At 55.5% G+C, this 24,644-nt stretch overlaps 10 protein-coding genes across 10 annotated transcripts; 5 read left to right on the top strand and 5 right to left on the bottom strand.

Moving 5' to 3' along the window:
- Nucleotides 1–94: 94 nt before the first annotated feature.
- B0H18DRAFT_1113762 (ubiquitin elongating factor core-domain-containing protein) lies at nt 95–4,274 on the top strand (the record flags this gene model as incomplete). The annotated part of the gene is made up of 18 exons (XM_048033008.1): nt 95–124; nt 181–447; nt 499–571; nt 628–712; nt 761–878; nt 930–1,048; nt 1,102–1,519; nt 1,571–1,789; nt 1,851–1,949; nt 1,998–2,279; nt 2,329–2,531; nt 2,584–2,794; nt 2,848–2,965; nt 3,016–3,060; nt 3,115–3,121; nt 3,177–3,901; nt 3,958–4,107; nt 4,165–4,274. The coding sequence occupies 18 exons, from the start codon at nt 95–97 to the stop codon at nt 4,272–4,274; spliced, it is 3,279 nt and encodes a 1,092-aa protein (XP_047899723.1).
- A 464-nt stretch (nt 4,275–4,738) lies between these two features.
- B0H18DRAFT_1113761 (uncharacterized protein) lies at nt 4,739–5,859 on the bottom strand (the record flags this gene model as incomplete). The annotated part of the gene is made up of 2 exons (XM_048033007.1): nt 4,739–5,287; nt 5,344–5,859. 2 exons carry the CDS (start codon nt 5,857–5,859, stop codon nt 4,739–4,741), a joined length of 1,065 nt encoding a protein of 354 aa, XP_047899722.1.
- Nucleotides 5,860–7,113: 1,254 nt separating this feature from the next.
- On the top strand, nt 7,114–9,899 carry B0H18DRAFT_973543 (uncharacterized protein). The gene is made up of 12 exons (XM_048043938.1): nt 7,114–7,287; nt 7,345–7,636; nt 7,663–7,862; nt 7,886–8,007; nt 8,094–8,623; nt 8,671–8,800; nt 8,852–8,886; nt 8,940–8,998; nt 9,051–9,171; nt 9,251–9,296; nt 9,346–9,382; nt 9,435–9,899. The coding sequence occupies exons 2-12, from the start codon at nt 7,609–7,611 to the stop codon at nt 9,717–9,719; spliced, it is 1,593 nt and encodes a 530-aa protein (XP_047899721.1). The 5' UTR covers nt 7,114–7,287; nt 7,345–7,608; the 3' UTR covers nt 9,720–9,899.
- Nucleotides 9,900–9,982: 83 nt separating this feature from the next.
- On the bottom strand, nt 9,983–12,791 carry B0H18DRAFT_973532 (mitochondrial protein Pet127-domain-containing protein). Its single transcript, XM_048043937.1, has 13 exons — nt 12,465–12,791; nt 12,089–12,384; nt 11,955–12,030; nt 11,767–11,899; nt 11,558–11,704; nt 11,367–11,501; nt 11,283–11,309; nt 11,191–11,259; nt 11,006–11,128; nt 10,853–10,950; nt 10,601–10,802; nt 10,365–10,545; nt 9,983–10,311 (listed from the first exon to the last, which is right to left on the bottom strand). The coding sequence occupies exons 1-13, from the start codon at nt 12,617–12,619 to the stop codon at nt 10,037–10,039; spliced, it is 1,917 nt and encodes a 638-aa protein (XP_047899720.1). The 5' UTR covers nt 12,620–12,791; the 3' UTR covers nt 9,983–10,036.
- Nucleotides 12,792–12,897: 106 nt separating this feature from the next.
- B0H18DRAFT_973526 (uncharacterized protein) lies at nt 12,898–14,733 on the top strand. The gene is made up of 8 exons (XM_048043936.1): nt 12,898–13,062; nt 13,121–13,155; nt 13,223–13,408; nt 13,468–13,620; nt 13,675–13,884; nt 13,938–14,009; nt 14,042–14,073; nt 14,124–14,733. The coding sequence occupies exons 1-8, from the start codon at nt 12,945–12,947 to the stop codon at nt 14,647–14,649; spliced, it is 1,332 nt and encodes a 443-aa protein (XP_047899719.1). The 5' UTR covers nt 12,898–12,944; the 3' UTR covers nt 14,650–14,733.
- Nucleotides 14,734–15,022: 289 nt separating this feature from the next.
- On the top strand, nt 15,023–16,193 carry B0H18DRAFT_868494 (P-loop containing nucleoside triphosphate hydrolase protein; the record flags this gene model as incomplete). Its single annotated transcript, XM_048039949.1, has 12 exons — nt 15,023–15,072; nt 15,130–15,175; nt 15,227–15,271; nt 15,343–15,430; nt 15,495–15,552; nt 15,603–15,624; nt 15,675–15,755; nt 15,808–15,866; nt 15,921–15,954; nt 16,018–16,026; nt 16,080–16,105; nt 16,154–16,193. The coding sequence occupies 12 exons, from the start codon at nt 15,023–15,025 to the stop codon at nt 16,191–16,193; spliced, it is 558 nt and encodes a 185-aa protein (XP_047899718.1).
- B0H18DRAFT_1164520 (proteasome complex subunit Rpn13 ubiquitin receptor-domain-containing protein) lies at nt 16,084–17,496 on the bottom strand (the record flags this gene model as incomplete). The annotated part of the gene is made up of 5 exons (XM_048035834.1): nt 16,084–16,684; nt 16,734–16,841; nt 16,897–17,103; nt 17,169–17,272; nt 17,332–17,496. 5 exons carry the CDS (start codon nt 17,494–17,496, stop codon nt 16,357–16,359), a joined length of 912 nt encoding a protein of 303 aa, XP_047899717.1. The 3' UTR covers nt 16,084–16,356.
- A 400-nt stretch (nt 17,497–17,896) lies between these two features.
- Nucleotides 17,897–21,438, bottom strand: B0H18DRAFT_1113755 (uncharacterized protein; the record flags this gene model as incomplete). The annotated part of the gene is made up of 10 exons (XM_048033006.1): nt 17,897–17,926; nt 17,986–18,984; nt 19,036–19,188; nt 19,248–20,192; nt 20,265–20,321; nt 20,372–20,468; nt 20,524–20,612; nt 20,665–20,988; nt 21,042–21,146; nt 21,196–21,438. 10 exons carry the CDS (start codon nt 21,436–21,438, stop codon nt 17,897–17,899), a joined length of 3,042 nt encoding a protein of 1,013 aa, XP_047899716.1.
- Nucleotides 21,439–21,510: 72 nt separating this feature from the next.
- Nucleotides 21,511–22,769, top strand: B0H18DRAFT_973505 (Emopamil-binding protein). Its single transcript, XM_048043935.1, has 6 exons — nt 21,511–21,743; nt 21,799–21,901; nt 21,956–22,139; nt 22,195–22,279; nt 22,346–22,359; nt 22,413–22,769. Exons 1-6 carry the CDS (start codon nt 21,588–21,590, stop codon nt 22,504–22,506), a joined length of 636 nt encoding a protein of 211 aa, XP_047899715.1. The 5' UTR covers nt 21,511–21,587; the 3' UTR covers nt 22,507–22,769.
- B0H18DRAFT_973503 (uncharacterized protein) lies at nt 22,770–24,613 on the bottom strand. The gene is made up of 3 exons (XM_048043934.1): nt 24,400–24,613; nt 24,028–24,349; nt 22,770–23,973 (listed from the first exon to the last, which is right to left on the bottom strand). The coding sequence occupies exons 1-3, from the start codon at nt 24,573–24,575 to the stop codon at nt 22,816–22,818; spliced, it is 1,656 nt and encodes a 551-aa protein (XP_047899714.1). The 5' UTR covers nt 24,576–24,613; the 3' UTR covers nt 22,770–22,815.
- Nucleotides 24,614–24,644: the final 31 nt, after the last annotated feature.

The raw sequence follows: 24,644 nt of genomic DNA, 5'->3' as shown, positions 1-24,644 counted from the left end.
GCCACGTGCTCGGCGTGTCTTGGGCGCTCTCCAGCTGAACTCGTACGTCGAGGGCTTCGAGCATCGTGGACATTGACCACAACCACCACAAGCCATGACCAACCCGCAAGACGACGCTGACCGTGTACGAGAATATCATACAGGCTATGGAAGAATATTGTACTGACGGTTCCCCTACAGATTCGCTTGAAGCGATTGGCGAAGCTTCAGTCAGCGAGCCCTTCGCCCGCGGCATCTACATCGACCACCCCGCCGCCGTCGACGCTTCCTCCTGCGCTCGCACCTCCCAAGCCTCGACCGGTGCAACAGTCCGCACCGAAGCGGCCTGCAGAGGCTGCCCCTGCGCAAGTGGCACCAAAGAAGCGACCGCAGGCCGCACCGGCGCACCTCGATCTCCCAGCCTGGGAGGATGAGACCGTGGCCCGGGTGTTCAACGTGACGCTACGGGTATGTGTGATGGTTCTTAGACGGGAGGACGTTACCTGACTGGCTGTGCAGAAAGATGTCGCGGAGCAGAGTGGGTGGGAGGTCGTGTGGCTGAAGCATCTCGCTGCAGAGCTCGAGTCTGAAGGTGTGATCGTAGCGGACGTGTTACTGGCGAGTCATGCTCATGGGTTGACTCGACAGGCATGCAACAACCCATCCGCCTAAGTGGAGACATCGTAGACCGTCTGCTTATATCGCGCCTGGAACTGGACCCGCAGTCCATGTCGTAAGTAAAATGAATCTCTAAGCAAACCCGCGCGCTGAGAGAATGTAGGGACGACCTGGAGTATCTTGCAGTCATCGCTTCTCTCCCACCCCAACAGACGGTCTTCGAGTACCTTGTCGGCTGCTGGAAGCGCTTGAATGCCAGCCGATCTGCTTTCCTGAAGAAGGTAGACAGTCACGTCTGTGCTCCGCCTATACCAATTCTCACTTCCGAACAGAATTACACTCCAGTGCAATCGCAACAAGTCATCGACATTCTTGAGAAGTTGCGCGATTTGATCATCAGCTACGCCGGCTTGACGTTGCAAGAGCCGGAAATGTTCCCCCAACCAACTGGGTATGTTGCCGCAGAAGTGGCAACAAACAGGCACTCATCTACGCTGTTGACAGTAAACCGCTTGGCCCGTCAGAGCTTGTCGCACCGCTCCTCTCCCTCTCTGCACTCAGCGGCCCCCTTCTCTCCTCTTCCGCTACCTCCACTGACACGCTCGGCCCATCGGAAGTCGATCCTTTCCTTCAAGACCTAGTCAAACGCTTCGAACCCGACAACGAGATTGACGGTGTTTTGGAGCCTGTCGTCAACCAGCTCTGCTTCCATGAGTCGCTATTCCGGCCGGAGGGCCTCGGGGGCGGCGACGGCAGCTGGCGCGCGGTCATCAGCGGGCTAGAGGCTCTAGTGAATATCAAGAGCATCGCGGTCATGATCACGCGGCTGCAGTTCTGGAACCCGGAGGCGACGCCGCCGACGTTTGAGCGAGTCAGTCTGTTGGGCCCGCTCCTTCGGTTGGGTGTGTTCGACAAAGAATGGGTAAGTGAAGTTTGAAGGCCGGAGCAGGGAATGAGGCTGAATATTCCCCAGCCGACCATCGCGAACACGTACTACTCGAAGTCGAAAGACCGGTCGCAGGCTGACATCGCGTCCTCAACTGCCAGTCTGAGAGGAACTCTGAAGAGTCTGCAGTCTTCTCTATTCAACATATTCAACGCGCTCGTTCGTGCATCTCCCGATTCACGAGAAGCTGTGCTGCAGTACTTTGCGCGAGTCGTTGCATTGAACGTGAGGCGAGCTGGAATGCAGGTGGGTCCTTGTGGGTGTACTCAACAACGTCCCGGACCTGACGTACGTATATGTGGCTTAGGTTGATCCAGATACTGTTGCATCCGACTGCTTCATGGTCAATCTGCAGGCCATCATGCTACGCTTCTGTGACCCGTTCATGGACGCGAATTACACCAAGGTGAGCTCGTTCGAATCCGCTCGTGGTCGAGAAACTGATGATAAGAAGATCGACCGCATCGATACAGCATACTACGCGCATTCGTCTCGCATTGATCTGAAAGAAGAGACTCGTATCAACGCTGCGAGCGAGGAGTCGGAGCAGTGGCGACAGAAGAACGAGGCTACTGCGACTCCGCCGACCTTCATCTCAGATATCTTTTACCTCACCCTTGCGGTTAATCACTACGGGTACCAGAAGACGATATCTACATTTGAGGACTTGGCGAGGCAGTACGACGAGATGAACCGGCACTTGGAGATGCTCGAAGGAGATGGGAGCTGGCGAGGAGTAAGCTCTTATGCACAAATCCTGGACGTTGAACTGACGAGCACTCCAGAGTCCTCTTCAAGCTCGCGTCGAGCATAGCCTCAATGCTGTCAAGACTGAGATGGACAAGGTCATGGCCTCGCAGCTCGCATATACAGTACAACTGTCAGATCCGGAGTTGGTCTTCCGTTCGATCAGCTTCACGAACTTCGTTTCAACATGGCTCATTCGGCATGTTGACCCGAGGCACACACATCCGAACCCTCCTGTAGAGTGCGTGTTCAGCATTGTGCTTGATAAGCTCAGCTTGACGTCTTTCTTGTAGGCTGCCTTTGCCGCGGGAGGTGCCGGAGTCGTTTAGAGTGCTGCCGGAGTACATCATCGAAGACATTGTGGATTACCATCTGTTCGTTGTTCGGCAGAGCCCCGATAGCCTAGAGCTGTCTGGCAAGAACGAACTCTTGATATGGGCGTTGACATTCTTGACATCAACGTGGTACATCAAAAATCCGTTCTTGAAGTCCAAGCTGGTGGAGGTGCGTATCATCTCTGCGGGTGATTTGTTTTCATGAGGCTAAGAAGTTCGCAGGCTCTCTTTTATGCTACGCTCAACTGGGGCAATCAGCGAAGCGTACTTGCCATGACAATGAACACCCATCCTATGGCGCTCAAGTATCTCGTTCCTGCGCTGACCAATTTCTATATTGGTGAGCATCGTCTGTAAGTCGGTGATCATATCAGGCTAATGACTTTCCAGAGGTCGAGCAAACCGGCGCAAGCTCGCAGTTCTACGACAAATTTAGTGAGTGCCGTCCATGATGATTGAAGCAAAATACTGACCATCTTGCTTCGTCAGACTCGAGGTGCGTTACATTACTCCAGGGTGGCGTTTCTGAGCCTTAACGGCATCATAATCAGGCGGAACATTGCTTACCTCTTCAAAGCCATCTGGAACAACCCAACACACCGCGAGGCCTTGAAAAAGGAAACACGCACGAACATGGAGAAGTTCGTGCGCTTCGTCAACCTCATGATCAACGACGTGACGTACCTCATGGACGAGTCGCTGAGCGATCTGGCTAAGATCCATGAGATCCAGACGGAAATGGAGGACACAGAGACCTTCAACGCACAGCCCGCGCAGCACCGCCGCGAGCGGGAGAGTGCGCTTCGTACGCTTGAACGGCATACGTCCGGCTACGTGCAGCTGGGCAGGTCGACAGTCGAGATGCTGAAGGCGTTCACGGGAGAGGTCAAGGAGCCGTTCATGGTCCCTGAGATTGTCGACCGTCTCGCGGCCATGCTTGATTATAACCTCGACGCTCTCGCCGGTCCGAGATGTCAGAACTTGGTCGTCAAGAACCCAGAGAAGTACAAGTTCAACCCGAAGCAGCTCCTCAGCGATATCATCGACGTGTACCTCAACCTCAGTGACCAGGGCGAGTTCGTGAGGGCTGTAGCGGCGGACGGACGTAGCTACCGGAAGGAGCTCTTCGAGCGCACGGCGGGTATCGCCAAGAGGCGTGTGCTCAAGAGCGACACGGAGATCGAGAAGCTGCTCATGTTCGTCGTCAAAGTCGAGGAGAAGAAGGCCACACTAGAGGCAGAAGAGGATCTGGGAGAAGTCCCGGAGGAGTTCTTGGGTGAGTGGTCGCCTTGTTGATGCGTCTCGATATATGTCCTCAGCAGGTCCCACCAGACCCATTGATGTACACCGTCATGCGCGATCCCGTTACGCTGCCGTCATCTCGGGTGGTCGTCGATCGTTCGACCATCAAGTCACACTTACTGTCCGACGCCAAGGATCCTTTCAACCGAGTGCCTCTTGTCTTAGAGGACGTCATTTCAAGTGAGTCATATACTCGTTTCTACTTTGTGGTGTACTAATTAATCGATTGTCATGTAGATCTGGAGCTTAAGCAACGCATAGATGCATTCCTGTCCGACAGGCGTAACAAGCACACTGCGCTCGATAAGCCGGTAGAAGAGATTGTGAAAATGGACGAGACCGCTTGATCAGTAATTGTAGCATAGCGAAGCATTGTAGGATACCATGCAAGATTGTATGTAAAGAGACAGGTGAGGATATAAACACGGACGATTGATCTTGGCACACTAGAGTGTGATTTGCGAAACTGTCGGTACAAACGCCGTGATACGTGTAGACTCCGCCACGCTTTTCAAGCATCAGGTATCAGAAGGGGATTGGCAAACTGTTTCGGCATTTTATGGGGGGTTGTTCCTTGCTTGTGCGGGCACGATGTACACAGCTCTGACTCGGACTGCATGGCTAACTTCAGAGTAGTCAATCTAGTTCCCATGATTCTCGGTGCACGAGATGTTGACTACCTCCAACCCAGTGAACGATATTTTTTGACAAATTTTCCGTGTACATAGGATGTTCTTACAGAGTCCCAGATGCTCACCCTAAACAATTGAAGTAGAGAAGGACCCATAGGCCCGCATCGACCCTAGGCTCCTTAGGTGGCCGAGATCCCGGCCGGCGTTAGTACCCGCGAAGCTGCGTGTGCGCTCACGTCGAACTTGCCGAAACACAGCTCGATGCGCCGTCTGTCGCACTTCCTGACGAGATGGTGGAAGTCGTGGTGGTGCGAGACGTGCGCCGCCGTGCACGTCAGCGTGCGGAGCTCGGGCAGCGTGTCGAGGCTGGTCAGCGTCGTGTCCGCGAGCTCGTCGATGCACAGATGCTCGAGGGACGCCGGGAGCTCGGAGGGCCAGTTGAGCGATTGGTAGAGGACGAGCTCCTCCAGGGCGACGCACGCCTTGACGAGCGCGTCCATCTCCGGGCGCCCGATGTGCAACCGTAGCGAACTCAGCCGCGGAGCGTACTCTATGAACAGGGCGAGGTAGTCGTCGTTCAGGACGGGGACGTGTAAGTCCAGGATTTGGAGTGTGGCGCGAGAGGACGAGAGGAGCCAGCGTAGGGCTTCGAGGGCGGGCAGGTAGCGCAGAGAGAGCTCGTATAGCTTAACGGGCGCAACGCCGGAGGGGGCCGGGGCCCGGGGTACCTCGCCAGGCGGAGGAACCGGACAGTAGGGAACACGTCCAGGAGCTGGTACAGTACTGCTGGGGCGTCGCTCTGGCCCTCCAGCGAGAGCGCTCGCAGGGGCTGACGTCCAGGCGTAGCTACGAGCGCTTGGAGCTGTTGGATGTATTTCGTCGAGATCGAGCCCTTCTCCATGACGAAGAGGGAGAGCCGGTAGAGGCGCGGGAATTGGTACAGCAATGCCACCAACGTGGACGGGCGCCAGACGTGCATGTAAGGCCCCGCCATTTGCGTGCTGTTGACGTCGAGCATGAAGTCGAGGTTGCGGACGTACGCCCCCAGACGCATGCTGACTCCGGAGGCAGCGTGCCCAGAGAGAAGATGCCGATGAATGGCAGCTCTTTTGAAGCTCGGCCTTGCGAAAGCCGGTGAGGCTAACGGAATGGAAAGAAGCTGCTGGGCAGGCCTCACCCAGGCTCTCGAGACGTAGCAGCAATTGTGTACAGTCTTCCGGTCGACGCTATCGACCCGCGCGTAATAGGCCTGTTCGAGGATATGATATATGAGCTCCGGTGGGATGTCAACGAATGGCATTGTGGCTCAAAGTTTGCGCTTGCAGAGCCGGCACTATGAGGAACAGGGATGTCAGTAACCATTGTTGTTGGTCAGAGGAGTCTGAGTGGTTACCTGTCGCTGGCGGTTGTGAACTATGTACTGGATTAGTACTCAATCACCGTGGGTCGTGCTTCTGTGATGAACTCGATTGTGGCCGCCTACTAAGATCTGGGCTAATCATCCGAGGACAGATGAGCTACATGTCGTGAGAGCGTTGAACAGAACGGTTAATACTGATCGCGGAGCACCGCACGGCTGTTATGTGACCTACCTCGCCTCAGAAACCGGCCACGTATGTACAGCCTGAGCTGGTGAAGGTGAGTGGCACGCTCGAAGAGCATAACAATAGTAGTGGTTTCTGTGACTTTAAGGCCAAACGAGGACTGGTCTCGTGTCATGATCAGTCAGCAGGCTGCAGATATCGGGCGTCCTGATCGTCTGATAGGACGTAGAAAGGTAAATGGTTTCATTCTCAAGCCAAGCCCAGGCTAGGCGAACTTATCAGTACGTCGAAACCCTCTGTACCGATATTTACTTGATCACTTACGCAGGCATTGTGCACAGCTGCATGGCATATGCATGCGAACTAAGTATGCATGTAAGGTTCTGTTTCCCTGGGGAAGGGCCAAATGGAATGCATATGATAGCCGCCGCCGTCGGTGGCAACGTCTACTAGAGGGTATACAAGAAAGGTCAAATGGCCTAGACTTGACAACGATTCTTGCTGAGGCAGCTTTCGGTCATGAGTGGTCTGGTCTAGCTTGATTGACCTGAACATTTGTACCTACCGCGCGAGACATCACACGGTTCTCAGTACTAACGTACTGCGATCGCTTTCACTCACCACATTATATAGCAAACTTATCGGATTTATGCCATGAAGGCGCTCTTTGTGTGGTGGGCAGGTACAAGGAGCGCGATGGACGTGCAAATACAAGCGAGACTGTTGCACTCGACGCACTGGCATGTTCAAGTCGCATATCGGCCATTCGCGAGACCAGCTCGACTCAGGCGTCGAACGGAGTCACACGAGCCGCACATTGGCAGTGGACTTTCACGCCAGACGATGCCTAGCTGTAGAGGCCATTAAGTACTTATGGTCGTACAAAGAGAACGGATATTCTTGACGGAGAACTCGCCTTCAAGAACGCGCAGAGTGATATGAGGGCGGCGCAAAACGGAAGCAAGGTCCAAATGGGCAACGCTCGTCGCGCTGCTCCGAACGGCCGATTGGGGCGACGGACAGCCTTCACGTCCATATCTCCCCTCCTGCATCCACCACCCACTGACCTTTCTTCTGCCCTCCCGCCGGCATACTCGCTGCCAATGAATTCGTCTCAGCAAGTACAAATAGAGCGCCTGCGAGAACTTGGCATACCAGAAAAGACAGCCAGATTCGCAATCGAGGTAAACCGGCTCAGGACCATGTCGGACGCGTCTTGTTCTCACAAATCACCGACGCAGAGCAAAGGCGGGAACTTGCTGGGAGCTGCAGAATATGTACGTGTTTAGCTAGTCCCGAAGTTCGTCGCACGCAGTTTCGTTTCATCGTTCATTGTCCCCGGGATCTTGGCGACGACCAAGCCATCCCACGTTTCCGTCAATTGCCGTGTGGGCCCTTCTCATCAACCTTGCTCGACTAATTGAACACACAGGCCCTGTCTGGAGAAGCAGCCAACGCCGAGGTGAGCGCTTCGCCAATCCTCCATCTTCCTCTCCTCCTCCATCATGTCCGACGGGCCACCACGAAGACGGAGTTGGATGGGAAATACACCGTGGCAGCCCGCGAGCGGGACGCGCTGCCCACGCCGAGGGAAGGACAAGAGCAGTTGTTCCAACATCAGCTTGGCGCGTCTGTTTCCGCCGCGACCTCGACCACCACGCTCACCACGGCGCTGCCTTTCCAACGCTCCAACTCCCTCTCATCCATCGCGTCTCTCCTGCCATCGCGCCCCGGCACCCCCGTTTCCAAACGCAACTCCGTGAACCAGAGCGCGCTGACTAGGGAAGACCCGATTCACAGAATGCACTCAGCCGAAGCACCTCAAGACAGTCCGACGCGGGCAATGTAAAGCCTGCAGAGGCCGTCACGTCGTCGCGGGCGCCGGGCGGCTCGTTCTCGCGCATGTCGCTCAGCTCAATGATGGGCGGCCTCTCCTCGCTTTCGCTCTCGCGCGGCGACGACAAGGAACGCGGCCGTAGCGAGAAGAAAGACAAGACAAGAGCAGCGGCCTAGTAGGGCTCCGTTCGAACTCGTACTCGGGCACGACCGGCGACGCGCAGGACGCTGCGCGTGGCCGCACACGCAGCCAGTCGCCCTTCCGGCTGCGGCGCCTCCGCACGCGCGACAGTTCGCCAAACGTTGAGGCACTGTCGTATTCGGACGCCGAGTCAGACTCGGAAGCGCCCCAGATCCGCCCCCGCAACGCGTTCTCGCTTGGCGTGACGTCCGACGACGAGGACGCGGATGACTCTGAGGAGGAAGACGACTCAGAGGAGGAGTGGAGTGGCGAGGAGAAGGACCAATTCGACCCGGTCACTGAGCGAAATACGGAGCGCAACGCGCTCATCTCTGGGGACCTCGCGGATCAGGACGTCGTCGACGTGCCCGACCCGCTTGGGGAGGGCGTGAATGTCGTCGTGCCGCCGGAGCCGTATTTCCCCTCCACCCTTAACCACAGCGCGCACAATCCTCGCCGCAGGAAGTCCATGCGACCGGACCCTCTGCCGCTCGATACGTCCCGTCCTGTTTCCAACGCGACCGATGCACCATCACGATCACTCATGGAGACCCTGCTCGTGTGCTCAGGGAGACGGGCAGGAGGAACAAGCGGTATGTCCTCGCGAGTGACCTGAGTGACGAGAGTCGATATGCACTTGAGTGGGGGGTTGGCACGGTGTTGCGGGATGGTGATGAGATGTGAGTTCACCTTGACCTATGCGTAACAGCGAGATTTGAACATAATCACAGGCTCATTATCACCGTCATTGAGAACGAGAACAAAAGTAAGCTTCCGTGTTCAGCGTGTATTGTCCATTCATGACACTCGTGTGCCCAGTCGATCCTCCGGTCCCCAACCAGGCTGACCGTGCAGCCAAGCTGCGCGCTCAGCAAGAGGTGCGTACCGGTAGGCTTCTTTTGCTAGTACCCCTGACGTTATCCTCCGCAGCGTCAAGCGTTGGCGTACATCCTCGTCCGACAAACCGTCAGCCTCCTTCAGCGCACACGACTTCATGTCACAGTGTCATGTCAAGCGTGGCACGCGAAGAACCGGAGGCACATGATTTTGGGTGAGTGCGCTATTTCGTTCACAGATGTCAAAGAAGATGTGAACGTGCATGGCATGCAGATATTGTGGACTACGTCGAGCCCGCGATGTGATCGTTGGTTCTCGCGGTCTGGGCCATCTGAAAGGGTAAGCTGGCTCCGTCGCCCACACGCAGTGGTTCTCATCGCCCTCGTAGAATTCTGCTCGGGTCTACATCCCACTACCTCGTTCAGGTAAGCACCATGTACAACGTCGCCACACTGGTTTCTCACTACGTTGCCACAGAAATGCTCAGTACCCGTCATGGTCGCGCGTAGGAGACTGAAGCGTCCTCCTCGCCGCTCTGCCCACCTCGCTCCCCACCGTGCCCGCGTGTCACTCGCCCAGGCCGCCGGCGTCGACCGAATGGCGCCAAAGGTCGATCAGGATGTCGCCGACATGCGTGATCAGATGCAACGAGAGGAGGAAAACGCGAAGGATACTCCCCCGCACCCGGAAGCAGACGACGACCCTGATACGGAGGCGGAGGGAGTGGAGGACGCGCTTGGCCGGAAGGTTGCTGGCAATTAGACTGTGAATGGCTACCACGTAGCTGTGTGAAGGTTTGTATCACAAGTAGGATACGGCGGACAGTGGGCGGACTCAGAAGACGTAGGCATTGTGTGTCCTTAGAATATATTCAGGCGTAGATTATTGAGTTTGTGGTGGCTGTTTCGTGTACATTCGCATGCGAGAATGCATTACATGTATTATGTGCTAATAGGAGAAGTGGTGTGCTACCCTGGCGGTTGTGCTGAGCCTCTATGATCAGTGGATATGGCCTGTATCTAGGAAAGTCCTATGTGCTCGGATTCTAGTGTGCCACTGACGGCGAATGAACCAGGATGTCATGACGATGATTCATCGGGTACGCTTTCTGCGCGCCGCTGGGTGCCACTGCCCGGTCCCACCTTGACTTCTGCACCAGCAAGCGCGTCTACCTTGGGCACGGACGCCAAAGGGTCGAGATGACTGAGGTCAATGTCCTCACGTCGCTCCAAGCGCTCGGTGATACTGAGGTTGAACTTGAACAGGCTGAGCTGCGTGTCAAACGCAGCGCGGCGCAGCTTGAGGATTTGCTCCTGAGGGAGGGTGCTTTTTCTGACCGAGTACGAAACAGTCCCTGGAGGCGTCCGGTGAGCAGTGGTTCGAATGAGCGGAGGGCAAACGGCTTACAGCCACCTCGTTTCGAGGCGACGGCCTCGGCGCCGCTGATCTTGGTGCCGCCCAGGTAGTGCTGCACTCGGACGTCGAGCTGCACGACGGGCTTCTCGCCGCCCTTCTTCCACTCCGCGGGCTCGATCCAGATGCGCATGACGCTGGCGTCGGAGACCGTCTCCCAGGTGCAGTTCACGCTCTGCCCAGCTTCTCGTAAGTCTCCTCGGTCATGAGACGAGACGCACGACACGGACCTTGTTAGGGAAATGGGTGACGATCTCTGTGAACAGAATCTCCAGGAGGCCGACGCATTTCGAAAACACGCGGTCGCCATGGGTGTGGCCGAAGAGTCGCATGTCCATCTCTTCGAGCGGGATGTATTGGAACCCAAAGATCTCCCGTATGTTGTGGTAGGCGACGAAGACACCATCCATTGCACCTATCCGGGCCTGGAAGCTACAGGCAGGTTAGCGCGTTGAGCCTGGCGGAGCGCCTTGCAGACGTACCTGTACTTCAGGAAGGCAGAACGAATCAGGTCGTAGTACTCCTTCTCGAAGCTCATCCATGAGCCTTGGATACTTCTGATCTGGTAGTCGCTGTTGTCCTATACCTTCGTGTGAGACCAAGTACTATGTCTCTATATGCTGGTCTGAATTTACCCTGTACCTCTCGAGGTCGTAGCGGATGGGCACCGCTGCACGGGTCTTGATGTCAAAGACGCCAGTACCGGGAAGGACCGGGGAATAACAATCCAGCTGTGCGCGCATCATGAAATTGTTATGCTGGAATAGGCGTATGAGATTGAGCATTGGGAAGTAGAGATCGCAGAGTGGACCGCACATACAATCGCATAACGATATACCTCTTCTTGAGAGCGCTTGATCAAGGGTGTCGGGCTTGTTTCATGAAATGTCTCTTGAAGTTCCTGAGCCGCACTGTGAAGAATCTCTCCATCACAAGACCCTAGAAATGTGCGCATTCAGTACATTTCGCATTCAGGTTCCAGAAGCCTTAGCTCACCAACTGGCTCAAAATGGTTTCTGTCGAACCCAACTGGGCTAGGTGATCGGCATCGGAGTCAGTTGCATAAACACCATTTTTATATCGAAGAGAGACGGAGATCGGCATTCGTTGTCCAGGCGTGAATGTATTGGCCTGTAGCCAGGACATCTAGTAAGTACATGATTGTAGAGAGGGCCAACTTTGCCCACCTCACGCTGGTAATGAGCACTGAGCGATGACAAATCAACGGGCTTGTTTTCGCAGAGCAATAGGTATATCTGGCTGAGCATTCCAGTCAACGAGGAAGTGGATCCGGCGAAACGGCAGTTGTGCTTCTTCGCCAAACTCAGTAAGTCCTAGATGAAAGGCATGCGGTCAGCAACATGGGACTACGAGCTTATATCTGGATAGCTCATACATTGTCACGAGAGCTAGGTACGAAACCTTTCAGTCGTTCGAAGGCGAATTCCGAGGTACTTGGCATTTCTTTGAGGTAGCTCGGAAAGTTGTCCACCTTCGTACGAGGCTCGGTAAGCCAGTGCACACCAGGGCTGCCATATGATTGAAAATTCATAAAGAAAGCTGCAGCAATAGGGCGGAAATCACTTAGTGAGGACTCGCGCAAGGCCGTGCTGCAGAATCGGGGGCTGTAAATACTCCTTTCGCTCTGGAACGGGCACATCTTGATTGATACATGAGCGACGATACGACGCAGAAACGCGGAGGTAGACACAATATACCTTGAAGTTTGATGGCGTCGAATGGAGAAAGTAAGCCATGCACTCGATGTCCCTGTTTTCGGGGAGTGCCCTTTGCACGAGCATGCGGAACTAATCTTGGAACAGGGCCGCGGGCCTCCTTCACCTTTTGACGGCGGCGCAGTTTATTGGATAGTGTCCTCTTGGTAGGCTCAACCGACGGGGCGGGCAGTTTAACATGCAGAGGGCCATAGCTGGTGTCACGGTCTTCAGAAGGGTCGTCCTTGAATTCGACACGTGGCTCATCCTCGGCGTGATGACCAGGAGTTCGGTATTTCCTGAGCAAAGGCAGGGTGGCATGGATCAATACCTCTGTCAGAAACTATGGTGTGGCATACGCACGGGAGAACTGCCCGACGATCCTGATGCTATGGGTGCGCTCTCATCTCCGCCATCGCTCCCCACGTTTGTGTTACTCGCGTGACTTTGTGTTGCGACAGACACAGTACGGTGTGTAGTAATCAAATTGAGATGTCGGAGAGGCTTCAGGGGAGCATAACGCACACGAAGCATAGAAGTGGTGTATAGAGACTGGCCTTCTGCCTCTGGTCACACAACGGGAATGTGAGGACAGCTATCCCGGGAAGCACAGCGAGACTCGGAGGGACAGACAGAGGCAGACCAGAGACCTCAAAGCTTAAGTTGAAGTTTGGACGCGTCCCAGTAGTAGGCCCTCCAGAGTCACCGTTCAATTCTTCAAGCTGTCCTTCGGGATTTGCGCCACAGCACTGCGTCACATGATAAGCTCTGAACGTCAGTACCGCGGGCGGACGTTTGCCACTTGCCAGTTGCCGACTGTGCAGCTCAAATTCATAGCTCTCCTCGTCGCGCGATTGCTATGCAGGCCATCTCCAGCGTCACCAACGAGCCACCTTTGCAGCCGCTGTGTATAATTTCTTCTAGGAAACAGGCCGTTAACAAGTCCGGGGCTACAGAGGTGTTTTTAAGCCTCGCAGGTACTTACGTCTAATAGCAATGATACTGGTGACACAGTGCACTAATTCCTCCACGTAGAGGCCGATGAAATCGAGGAGAATCTTGATGTCTTCGTATGTATAACATATTACATCATCCTTCGTTTAGGTCGTTGCAGTTGTCTCAAGGCTATTGATGTAGGTTTGTGTATACTGTCGCGAACCGCCAGGCATGGATCATGGGGTGATGCTTACTTGCACGTCGTGTGGTGCCATGGCATGTTATGGGCAGGACGGAGACTGCATTCAGCCAAAAGCTGATGTAGCTTTTGACCCTAGTGCCTTTGTGTGCCCGGTTTGCATGCAACGCAGCGGACGGCGGTGGAATGTAAGTAGGTCAATAACGTCCTATGATTGTGCTATGTACTTAATCATCTCATGGCACAGTACATTGCGTCAGACATCGTGAAGCATCTCATAAACCCTGCTGTCTCGGTGAACCCGGTCTTGCTCGTTACCGCGTTCTTCGATCGTCCGGGCTACTTCGGCCCTCTCCTCTCCACCCAAATGCACGCGGAGTATGATTTGGTGCCCTACCTGGTATGTCCATGTTCTGGCTGCGTCTCGTGTGGCCCACCGTAATTTCTGTACTAGATCAACCACGTCGATGTCCATCTTACAGTAGAGGGTACTGGCCGCCGCCTGGCAACGTCGACTAAGCAGGCGCGAGAGTGGTTGAAGAGCCAAGAGTGTCTTAATCCTGCAATGCTGCTGGTCATCGAAGCACACAGTGACCCCCTAACAGGCCACCTCTCTTATCGCCGGAATAAACAGCAGAAGTCCTTGGTAGCAAGTGCACGTGAAGTGTGTTTCGTTCCATGCTGTGTGCACCAGTCCAGTTGACTCACGTCATGCAGGTGGCGAGCATGCTGCTCAGTGATATCTACAATGACTTGCCTCGGATGTCAGGGCTGCGTGGGCTTGTACTCGTCGCGTGTGGTTTTACTGTCACCAATCAAAGCATGAACAGGTTTTAAAGCAACTGGTCTATGAGTACGTATCACTAATCATGCTCTGGTGAATCTACTCATCGCATCGTGCAGAAAGCGCTTCAACTTCATCGTTGGTTTTGTTGCAAGTGGTGTCGTGCCACCCATGGTCGGCATCCCTCTGCTGACGTGCATTTGTGCTTTGTATCTGAAGCACAAGCAAATCCTCGATGCAGTTGTTCAAGCTTTCGGTGCCGACTCCAACTGTCTCAAGACGGTGGGTGTGCACCTCACATATCATGACCTGGTGGGCAAGATCCAGCAGCATGCATATGTGCGGGGTAACATGGGTCGTGCATGGGGCATCATGTTCCAATGCCCGAATATCGAGTGTTCGGGATGTTCTGCAGACGTGCGGCCCCGCAAACATAAAACTCACGACACCTACCGGTTCCGGTGCGATGCGTGTCACTACAGAACCAAAGAGTACATTGGTATGCCTGCTTGGATTGAGCTAGTTGGCACGGAGCCGCCAGTGTACCGTTATCCACTCTTAGTCAATGGTGAGGAAGCCACCCGGTACTTCATTGGCAAGCTTGAATTGGTGGAGTGGGAGAAGGTGGAGGATCGCGAAGCATAGACCGTACTGTTCGGACGGACGAGCCTAGTCCGTTTCTTAGACTAGTGTTATGTGGAGTTCTAAATGGGAACATTGTCTACAATTTGCTCAGGCGAAATGTACGCCGCCGTCGACAGGCCCGGGTATGAATGACGGGCCAAAGGTAGCTATTGGTGCCAGTGCCGCACACGAAAACTCGCGGACGATGTGGTGCCCATGCTATGCACGTGATTAGACGCGTCCCCGCTGCGCCGGCGCTCGAGAATCGAGACGACTGCCGCTTGGACGCGGAAGGCTAAGATCCACACAGCCAGTGTCATTGTCGGGCAATCGCAGCCGTGTTTGACTTACACCTCCATCTCCCAGTCGTGCGACACATTTCTGGCCCGGAATCATGGCCTCCTTCTTTACCTCTCTGTTTCAGTGGTTCAGCGGGCAAGTCGGGTCCCGCCAGTATGATACCGACGGCTGACTCTAGTTGTTACGGTCGCACCTAATCAGGCTATTCTTCTCCAAGCAGGCTGAGATATCAGTCGTCGGGCTGCAGGTATGCCAGGTGTTCTGCGTAAAGGCCGTCTCACTGACCGCTGTGCACAAGGCGTCCGGAAAGACTTCCTTCGTGAACGTCATAGGTTCCGGCCAGGTGAGTTCTCTGAGCGCTAGCTTCTCCCTGAACGATGCATGCTGAGCAGGCGTGTCCTGCATATCGCTCAGTGGAGCGAAGAAGTCGTTCCGACTGTTGCCTTTAATTTCCGGAAGGTCCGTCGAGGCAACATTACTCTCAAGATATGGGATGTTGCAGGTGCGCACTCATCCGTGCATCTATTAACGAAGCAGTCGAGACTGATGCAGCTGCTGCCCGTCAGGCCAGCCAAGATACAGGTCAATATGGGAGCGCTATTGTAACGGCGTTGATGCTATCATGTATGTCCATGGTGATATCGCCGTCTTGATGTGCTAACCAGAGTATACAGTTTCGTGGTTGACTCTTCCGACGTGCGTATCACTCGATGTTCCGAATGTCGCCCCCTCACTGCCGCCCACAGAAGGAGAAGTTCGACACTGCTCGATTCGAGCTGCACCAGCTGCTGTCCCAACCCAGCCTCAACGGTGTTCCGTTACTAGTCGTGAGTAGTATCTGTAATGCTCGGGGCCGCTCTCTCACCCGAGTCACCGCAGCTCGGGAACAAGAACGACATCGAGGGTCACGCTCCTGTGAACGAGCTGATCAAGGCGCTGTACGCATGTCTGGGCTGTTACTTTGTGATCGGACGGGCTAACCGTGCGTATAGGCAACTAGACAAGATTCAAAACAGACCTGTATCTGTACGTGCTCTCTCATATGTCAGGCGCTCAAGGAGATACTCATAAACTTCTCAATGACATCAGTGCTATTCGGTACGCGCAGCTTCTCTTCTCATGATCTTCGCACCTTCTCACGTTTACGGCAGTGCTCGATGAAAAGCCAGCACAACCTGTGAGTCCTGTTGTCATCTGCTCCGCCGTTTGCTAATATCAGCCATAGAGATATTGTTCTACAATGGCTAGCGGGGCGCAGCCATTGATCCTATCTTGTATAGTAGTGCGCCAGAGGGACATTGTATCTCACATACGGGTGTACAACATCATGACTTACTCTCACTCACGACCCGCTCACGTAACCCTCATGACTCCCCATTCGATGAGACGTCTCATAGAAGCAATACATACTAACAACCAACGCAGCCCTTAATCCGTATCCATCCGGTCACCACCATCCTCCTGTCTCGCTTGCTCCTGAATCGCATTCAAGAACGCCTCAACCCCAGTTCCCGCCTCCTCCGGCAGACCTAGCCCCCTCACGAGCCCACCGAGCAAGCCCGTCCTCAGCGCCTGGTCGAAGCTCCGCACAGCACCCCGGAACTGCGGCGACGCTATGATCTGCCGCAGCGTCTCCTCGTTCGGCGGCGTCGGCAGGTCGGGTGGCAGGTACGGGAAGAGCGCCTGGACGAGCTCGGGGTGGGAGCTAAAGAGCGGAGTGAGATTGGCGGGGTCAGGATGTCTACAAGGGAGAGTTCTGGGCGGAGTGGCGTCGGTCAGCGTCGAGGGAGAGGTTCTGGGCTGACGAACCTGGCTGTTGTTGTTGCGCGCCTTGTGCGGCGAAGGATGCGAGGATCTGCTGCATCTGCGCCAGTTGCTCCGGTGTCGCCTGTGCACCAGAAGTAGCCTGCGATCTGAGGCTACTGTTAGACGCGTCATGCTTGGTCGAACTGAATGCTGAACACGTACGTCGAAGCAGCTTGTGACGAGCCCGCGGCAGGGGCGGAGGATGTCGATGCTTGCGGCTCAGAGCTCGCACCCGGTGCGGACCAAATTGGGACCATCTGAGGGTCAGTCAAGAGTCGATTGACGTTGCTCACGAACTCGGCATCTCTGCTCGAGTCTGCGTCCTGTTCCGATGTCAGGTCATGGCACTGCGCTGTATTTAGCTGTGAACTACCTGCATCCAGAACTACACATCATGAGAATGGCGCAGCCAACTTGCTGAATGGGAGACTCACAAATGTCTTTGGTTCGAGGACGAGAATTTGAGGACATACGTCCGCCCCCATGCTGACTGGTCCACCTTTACCAGCGTCGCTTCGCCAGGGAACAGAATCAAGTCCTACATTAGACAATGCCCACTCAGTCACAGACCAGACACCTCGTGTTGTAGGCACGTACCTCCTCGATATCATTCGTCGACCTGTCCTTCCACATGAAATGCAGCAAGCCGTCTTCGCCATTCTGCAGTATGATCGCGCCCTTCGTCGGCTCCACGTCGACAAAGTTGGTGTTCTCGCGCCGGAAGCACCGGCCAGCCTTGAACGCAATGCGCGGGTCGGCCATATTCACTTTGAGAGAGTTAGAACCTTGAGCAGCGAGGGAACCTTGAAGGCGAGCGCGAACCTGCGATCGGAAGCGCCTGGACCGGGACGCGTCACCTCCGCGCTCGGTCACGCGTCTGTCACACATGGATCTGAGATGCATGATCTGTTCGAGGACAGATCGGGTAAGTCGGGTTGTTCGAATGCGTCCACTGAGGAAATGCAGCGTCGCTTGTTGCATGGATTCAATAAATATATATGACGAGTACAATTAACCAGTGTATGTATGCTACTAAGTAGCTGATGATGCGTTACAAGCGAAGCCTTTGGTAGAAGCGAAGAAGTGGAAGTAACTCGATAATCAAACACTAATTATCGCGGAACATGTCGATGAACATCTTGAATCGTCGATACGTTGAGGATCAGCTTTTCAGCAGACAGCCGGAAGATGTCTGGCAACGAGACTCGATCAGCTTCGAATACGACGGTACGCAGCGAGCTGTGTGCTTACAGGGTTGCTCCTGGGGGACTTGGCGTACCAGACGTCTTCTCCAGTCTCGGACACGTCGACCGCGAGCGTGGCACCATCTTGTAACATGAGCTTGTACGATTGCAAGCCGCACGAAGTAGTTCGCATGCACCATCCGATTGAGGCTATGAATCTTGTTTCCGGATTGCCATGACCATCCGAAGAGCCGTTGGAGCCGAGCCGGTTCATTGAGCCAGATCCAGACTTAGCACAGGACACAGGCAGCGAGGTAGGCGGACGTGCTGAGCCGAAGCCAAGGCTAGAGCTAGTATGAGACCCGAAACCAGTATTTGTGACCCCGAGTCGTGACTGTAGACCCGTAGAGAATTTCGAGGGACGCGGAGCGAGCTCGATAGACGGCAATACACTTGCGCTAGATGAAGATGCTCTGGTTGCCATAGTCGCCAGGGTACCATCTTCATCGTCAGGTATCATCGCACCCACAGTTGACGTTTGCGATTGAGCACGACGTCGACCTAGCCCAGTGAGTCCATTCTCCGGATGTGTCTTGACGCCATGTTCATCGAGACTGTCATTGTCGTCCTCAGAGGTCGCCGCACGCTGTAGCATAGTGTCTGCAGCAATTTCTTGTCCCCTGAGCTCTCTTTCCTGAGTCTCCAGCGCTTCACAGAGTCGCAAGAACCTAGCCAGTTGCTCCAGCCCGTCTCGTTCGCCAGGCTCAAGCGCGGCTAGAGTATCCTCCGAGACACAGAGGTAGTTCATCGCCAGCGGAAGCACCTTCCGTATCCATTCGCCCGTGCCCGCCTTGACTTCGGTGTGCGCAGAAGGGATGAAGCGCGCAATCTCGACCGCTTGGCGTCGTCGTCGGAGTGTGATACGCATATGCGGCTCATTGCTCATTGAGGGGTCAGTCGCCTTCAAGCTGTCTGGAAGGGGGCCTCTGCCGAACGTCAGCTCGATGTCGCCTAACGGCTCGTTCGCCATTAGAATGCACTTGTGGTCTGGCTTGTACAGTACCAACTAGAGAGAGGGCATGAGTGGAATCATGGGAGAGAGAATGAATTAGTGTACTTGGGGTATGCGCTGCTTGAGTTGATTTACGAGCCGGTTCGCATCTTCGTAGGCTTTCCTATACGCCTCAGGCAGCCCACTCAGGGCGTAAGTAGCCAAAGGCTCTGCTAAGCAACACGGCGTGCTCAAGTGGGGTGCGCTATAAACATGAATCTACGAGATATCATCAACCCATGGTCGTCCACGGACATCCTTGACGGGAGCGCACGTACCGTGTCACCGTCAGGACTGATCAACAACACTTCATTACCCTTCTTGCCCCGCCGTCTGTCGCCCTCTCGAAAATCGACGAGCAGAGACTTCGACGGGAGGATCACGAGCTGTCCATGGGCAACCTTATGCGTCTGTGGGCTGAGATAGGCCGTGGATATTGTCTCCGATGCAGAGTGAGGAACCGGTGGCGCCACACGCGGTGCTGAGACTGTCCGCCTCTCCTGTCGCGGGATAGGCGCTTTGGATGTCACGACAGCAGTGGACGGGGTTCTTGACCGCTGCCCTATCGACGGAGCGCCAGATCCCACGGCAGTGCGCTCCTGCGACGACTGAGATCCGATACGAGCCTTGTGCGTCGGATGCGGGACGTTGTGGCCCTCGACAGACTGCGGACGGGAGAGGAGAGGATGTCCTATTCCCGGAGTCCCAGAGTGTTTTCCGATTACCACTTGTGGTATGTCCTCGTCATACGTTATGTCTTCCCCGGAGGCGACAGACGCAGTGTCGTCAGTCAACGCAGGGGTTGTAGGTATCGAATGTATCCCCAGCTGCCTCGACTGAGATGAAAGGAATCGCAGGGCTTTGGTCCCCACGGAGCTGGATTGCGGTGCAGATGCGAACCGTCTTGCGACGGCAGAAGGCGCAGCGGATTCGCTCAGCTCGTCACTGAGGACCCTCCGTAGATCGCGGTTCCGGGTGTCTGTAAGAGGCGTCCTGCCTATGGCTGGCTCGGGCTGACGATCAGAGAATGTGCCTCTGGAAGGAGGGGCGCCTTTGGAGAGCAACGCAGGATATTTGGATTGCTTTATAGGGCGCGGGGTCATTTCATTCTCTTTGTCAGAGCCTTGCGGCGGAGGTGGGCGAGTGAAAGGTTCCACATTCAAGGTGGGCTCGAAGAATGCATGCGAGAGTATGCGGTGCAAGGGAATGCGACGATTTGGGTCCTGCTCGCAGAGAGACATACATATGAATGCGAATGTCAGAGGACGCCAGACGTACTTTCTGTAACATATGACGGATGAGATCTCTAGCGTCGGGAGAGGAACATGGGGTGCATTAGCCGCAAAGAACGCCTCAATGCGAATCAGGGCTGATGTGCGGAGGTGTGATACGGTGCACTCACCTCAGTAGAAGGGGTACCGGTAAGGCAGGTCAACATCAGGCAGCCGAGAGACCATATGTCAACACTGAAGCCGTGGGAGCTGTGAGAGATAATCTCTCTTCATTATAAACTACATCAGGCGTGAGACCCGAGTTCAAGTAGGGGTAACGTACGGAGCAGTATAAGCGTTTGTTTGACGAAACATTGAAACTGTTGGATTCATAGTTGGTAACCGGACAGCCTGTCCAAAGCACGACAGCTTCTGCAGAGCGACTGTCAACGCAACTAGCATATCAAAATGAACCAATACATACGGCGCGAAGGTCGTCTGTGAGTAGTGTATTGTCCGGATTGATGTCTCCATGCAGGACGCGCTGCTTGCGCAAGTATGTGAGAGCATGCACAAGGCTCTTCACAATTCCTCTCAGTTCTTCCTCAGACAAAACTGATGGGCAGCGTGAACGGAGGAGACTTGACAATGATCCTCGAGGGCAATATTCTAGCACCTGGTACTTGTCCGATGGCGTAGAGAATTCGGAGAAAAGAGTGACGATGCCTGGATGATGGAGTGTTTGGTGCAGAGCGGTGGATTCGTTACGACGATCCTCCGAGGCCTCGTTAAGTTTGGAGTTCGAGGTCTGTGCCGGCATCAGCGTCGTGGTGGAGAAGAGATGGTAATCTGTCGACGCACCTTCTTGAGGGCTACTTGGCGGTTCCGTAGGCGACCGCGTTTGCAAGTTGCGCGATACACCACGGAGGTGGTGCCTCGGGCAATCTCCTCGTGTACCGCATAATTCTGGCGACAAGAGTCAGCAATGTGATTCAAACATGTGAAGTGTACTGACTGAGATGCTGTCCAACTCCTCAGCTGCATGGTCGGAGCTGCAACTACTGGACCTTGAGCGCATTGGCATCTTCTTCGCTAACGAGAAGTCGTAGATGTTAAATAGGTGGGTCTGTAGAAGGAGAGCTGTCCCCGGGAGTCCCTCAATGAGATGAATCGTCGAGTTGCGACTCGGAAGATGGTGGTTCGTCACGACGGGACGAGAGTCGAACTGTGACAATGTCGGTGTCGGTGACAAGGACATTGCCGCGCCGAGAATGCGGGGAAGGTGATCGGATGATCGAGCTTCATACAGACGCGCATCCAACATGGCCTCCAGCAACGACCACTCCCAGGGCCCACGCCTCCTTCGCGCCCAACCACCCCCTCTCCTAGGCACATCGCATAGTCGTCATGTCCAGCGCCGCTGAGACCCTCCCCGTCTTCACCGAGACTTCCGCATACTCGCTCGGCTTCGTGGCGGTCGTCGGCCTCGCCGCGTACTTCTCGTCCAAGAAGTACCTCCCCGCAACCGCAAGCCAGCAAGACAAGTTCACTTGGATATGGCTGGTACGCTCGTGGCAACAACACAGAGGATTGTGTGCTGAATGACCCCAATGAGTAGGCTTTCGACGCTATGATCCACTTCACGTTCGAGGGCTCGTTCCTTTGGCTGTCAACTTTCGGGCGCCAGGTTAACACCAGCGAGGGTCCCTTCGCGGAGCTATGTGCGACTTCCGCTTGTGCCTCTAGCATGAATGTCTTGTTAACAACGTGCACAGGGAAGGAATATACCAGGGCTGACGCTCGCTGGGGCTTCTCGGACCCGACAGTCGTCTCACTCGAGATTCTGACAGTGCTCGGTGCCGGCCCGCTATGCTGCTACATCCTCACGCAGCTCGCCCGGAACGATCCCGCCCGACACTATTGGATTGTCGTCCTCAGTACCGCGGAGCTCTACGGAGGGCAAGTCTCATCTGATCGCGAAGCAGAGTTCAGTCCGAGTTGATCCCTTCTCCAGGTGGATGACATTCTGTCCAGAATGGCTCACCGGGAATCAGTACCTGAACACCGACAACATCCTTCATTTCTGGGTCTACCTCGTCGTGCGTACCTTTCTGTCACCGTTCTTTGTGAGGAACGCATACTAACAAGCTGCGTCACTCACACAGTTCATGAATGTTATGTGAGTTGCCTGGAAACACTACCCAATGGTGGTTTGCTGATGATACCGCACAGCTGGGTGGTCATCCCCGTCTGGCTCATGATTGACTCCTATGGGCACATTGCCAAGTCGTTGCGCACGGTTCACGCCAAGACCAAGCAGCAGTAGGGGGGTCGCACCGTCTGGACACTCCGGTGGAAACCAAGTCAAAATGAGCTGTGCATTGATTGATATTCCAACGTTACTCACGCTCTGGTATACCTGTGATACTTGCTTACGGATCGCTGGGTGCTCTCCGATATTGCTCTATCTATCTCGCTGTCTTGTCTTAGCTAGCACACTCAATGAACGCGCGATTGGATCAACATTACATGTATTATAGACGTACGACGCAGATACCACAGCTCAACAAAGCACGATCAACACAAAACACAATGGTACACTTCATCACAAGAGTCCAAGCTTCAAGCTTCAAGCTCAAGCAGATACCGGCCGCCTCCCTGCCCTCCCCAACATCAACGGGCCCATCCCATTCTCCCGCATCCTCGCCTCCACCATCCTCCACTCCCGCTCTGCCCGCGGGTCGCGCTGGAACCACTGCTTCTGGTCCAAGAACACCGGGCGGAAGCGACGCGATCTCCCCCCATCCTCGTCCTCGTCGAACGCAGCGAGGGCCGCAGAGACGCGCCGGCGTGCAGGACTGCGACCAGGGCTCGTATGCGCAGGGGTAGCACGACCGGGCGTAGTCCGCGCGGGCGTCATAGGCATGCCCTCCGCTGCCTTGGGAGGCCGTCCACGGCGACTGGGTGTCGACGGGCCAGCGACGGGGGCGGGAGGCGCAGGCTTGGGCGTGGGCTGCGGCTGTGTTTGTGAGCGTGTCTGTGGCCGCGTGGGCGACGAGCTGTTCCAGGGGCTCCGCGAGCTGCTCCGCTGTGCGAGGAGGTCGAGGGGAGACTGTGCCGAGGCAGACTTCGCGCTCGGGAAAATCGACGGCTTCGGCATGGTGAGTGCGGGGAGGGGCGGCGGGCCTCCACCCGAGGGGCGACTCGGCTTAGAGGGGGAGATCGCGCTAGGGTTCGGCACGGCGGTTGGTAGTTGTGTAAGAGGAGGCTGAACAGGCTCAGCGGGGGTGGAGGACTCAGTTTGCGTAGGCTTCGCGGGAGACACGGGTTGGCTTCGTGTAGGCTTCGCGGGGGAGGCGAGACGCGGACGCTTGGATGGCGTGTCGAGGAGCTCGGTGTCTACGTCGCCGAGCTGTGCGAAGGCGACCTTCCGCTTGTGAGTGGGTGTCTTGTGCGGGGAGAGAGAGGCCTCCCGCTCGCTGTCTGTTCTCAAGGCAGACTTGGAGGGTGTCTTGTGGGGGGACAGGGAAAGCTCGCGTTCGCTGTCGGTCGCCAGGGCAGACCGGGAAGGGGATAAAGACGGCGTCCTGGTGGACGGTGCAGATTCCTGAGTAGCGGGCACTGTTGACGCGGTTACACCCGCGACATGTGTGGCCCTGAGCTCCGCTACTTTCCTGCGTACCCTGTCGGCCGCGTCTTGACACGACTCCTCGAGAATCTCGACGATATCTTCGTAGTCCCGGCGCGAAACGTCGTACCTCTTGAGCGTCTTCTCAGGCGTGACGGAGCTCATCTACCCAAGCCACCTCAACATCCTGAACGCACCCTCGCAACAGGACTAGCATACCTTAAACAAGCTCTGCAAGACCCACACAAACACAGAAACCTTCAATGATTCACTAGGAGGGTGAAGCTCCTCGGGGAGCTGCCCCGTCTTCAGCAGCGACTTCTCCACATCATTCATGCACGCGGCAACGAACGCGGGTCTCCTCAGTTTGTTCTGCGAGATCAAGTCTTGATATTCAAGCGGCGCATCTCCTTGCTCTTGCTCCCGCGCAGCGACTGCGTCTAGGGCGGCGCGGACGGTCTTGACTGTGGCGCGCCAGACCTTGGGCGCGAGGCAGGACGCGGTCTGGGCCACCTTCTCAGGGACGTCTCCATTGCTCGACCTACGCGTTCATGAGCACTATCATGGGCATGCAGAGCTGCATCAACGCACCCTTCCGAGGCGAGGTACGCACAGACGGCTGGGAGGCCGGAGACAGCGTCGCGTAGGTCATATCCTGTTCCGGGCCCGGTGGACAAAGAGGCTATCCTGAAGAAGCTCAATGCGAGGCCCATCGTTTCTTCGTTCCCACATAGCCGTTTGATAGCGTCTTTCTGAACGCGGGACATGCTGTCTGGAGAGGGGAGTGATAGTGCAGAACAAGACTCGGACAAGCAACACCGGGTCGCGTGTGGGCG

This window comes from Fomitopsis serialis, assembly GCF_022376445.1.
Source record: "Fomitopsis serialis strain Sig1Antser10 chromosome Unknown B0H18scaffold_3, whole genome shotgun sequence".
Classification (NCBI taxonomy): domain Eukaryota; kingdom Fungi; phylum Basidiomycota; class Agaricomycetes; order Polyporales; family Fomitopsidaceae; genus Fomitopsis; species Fomitopsis serialis.
This window is presented reverse-complemented; position numbering and strand designations above follow the sequence as displayed.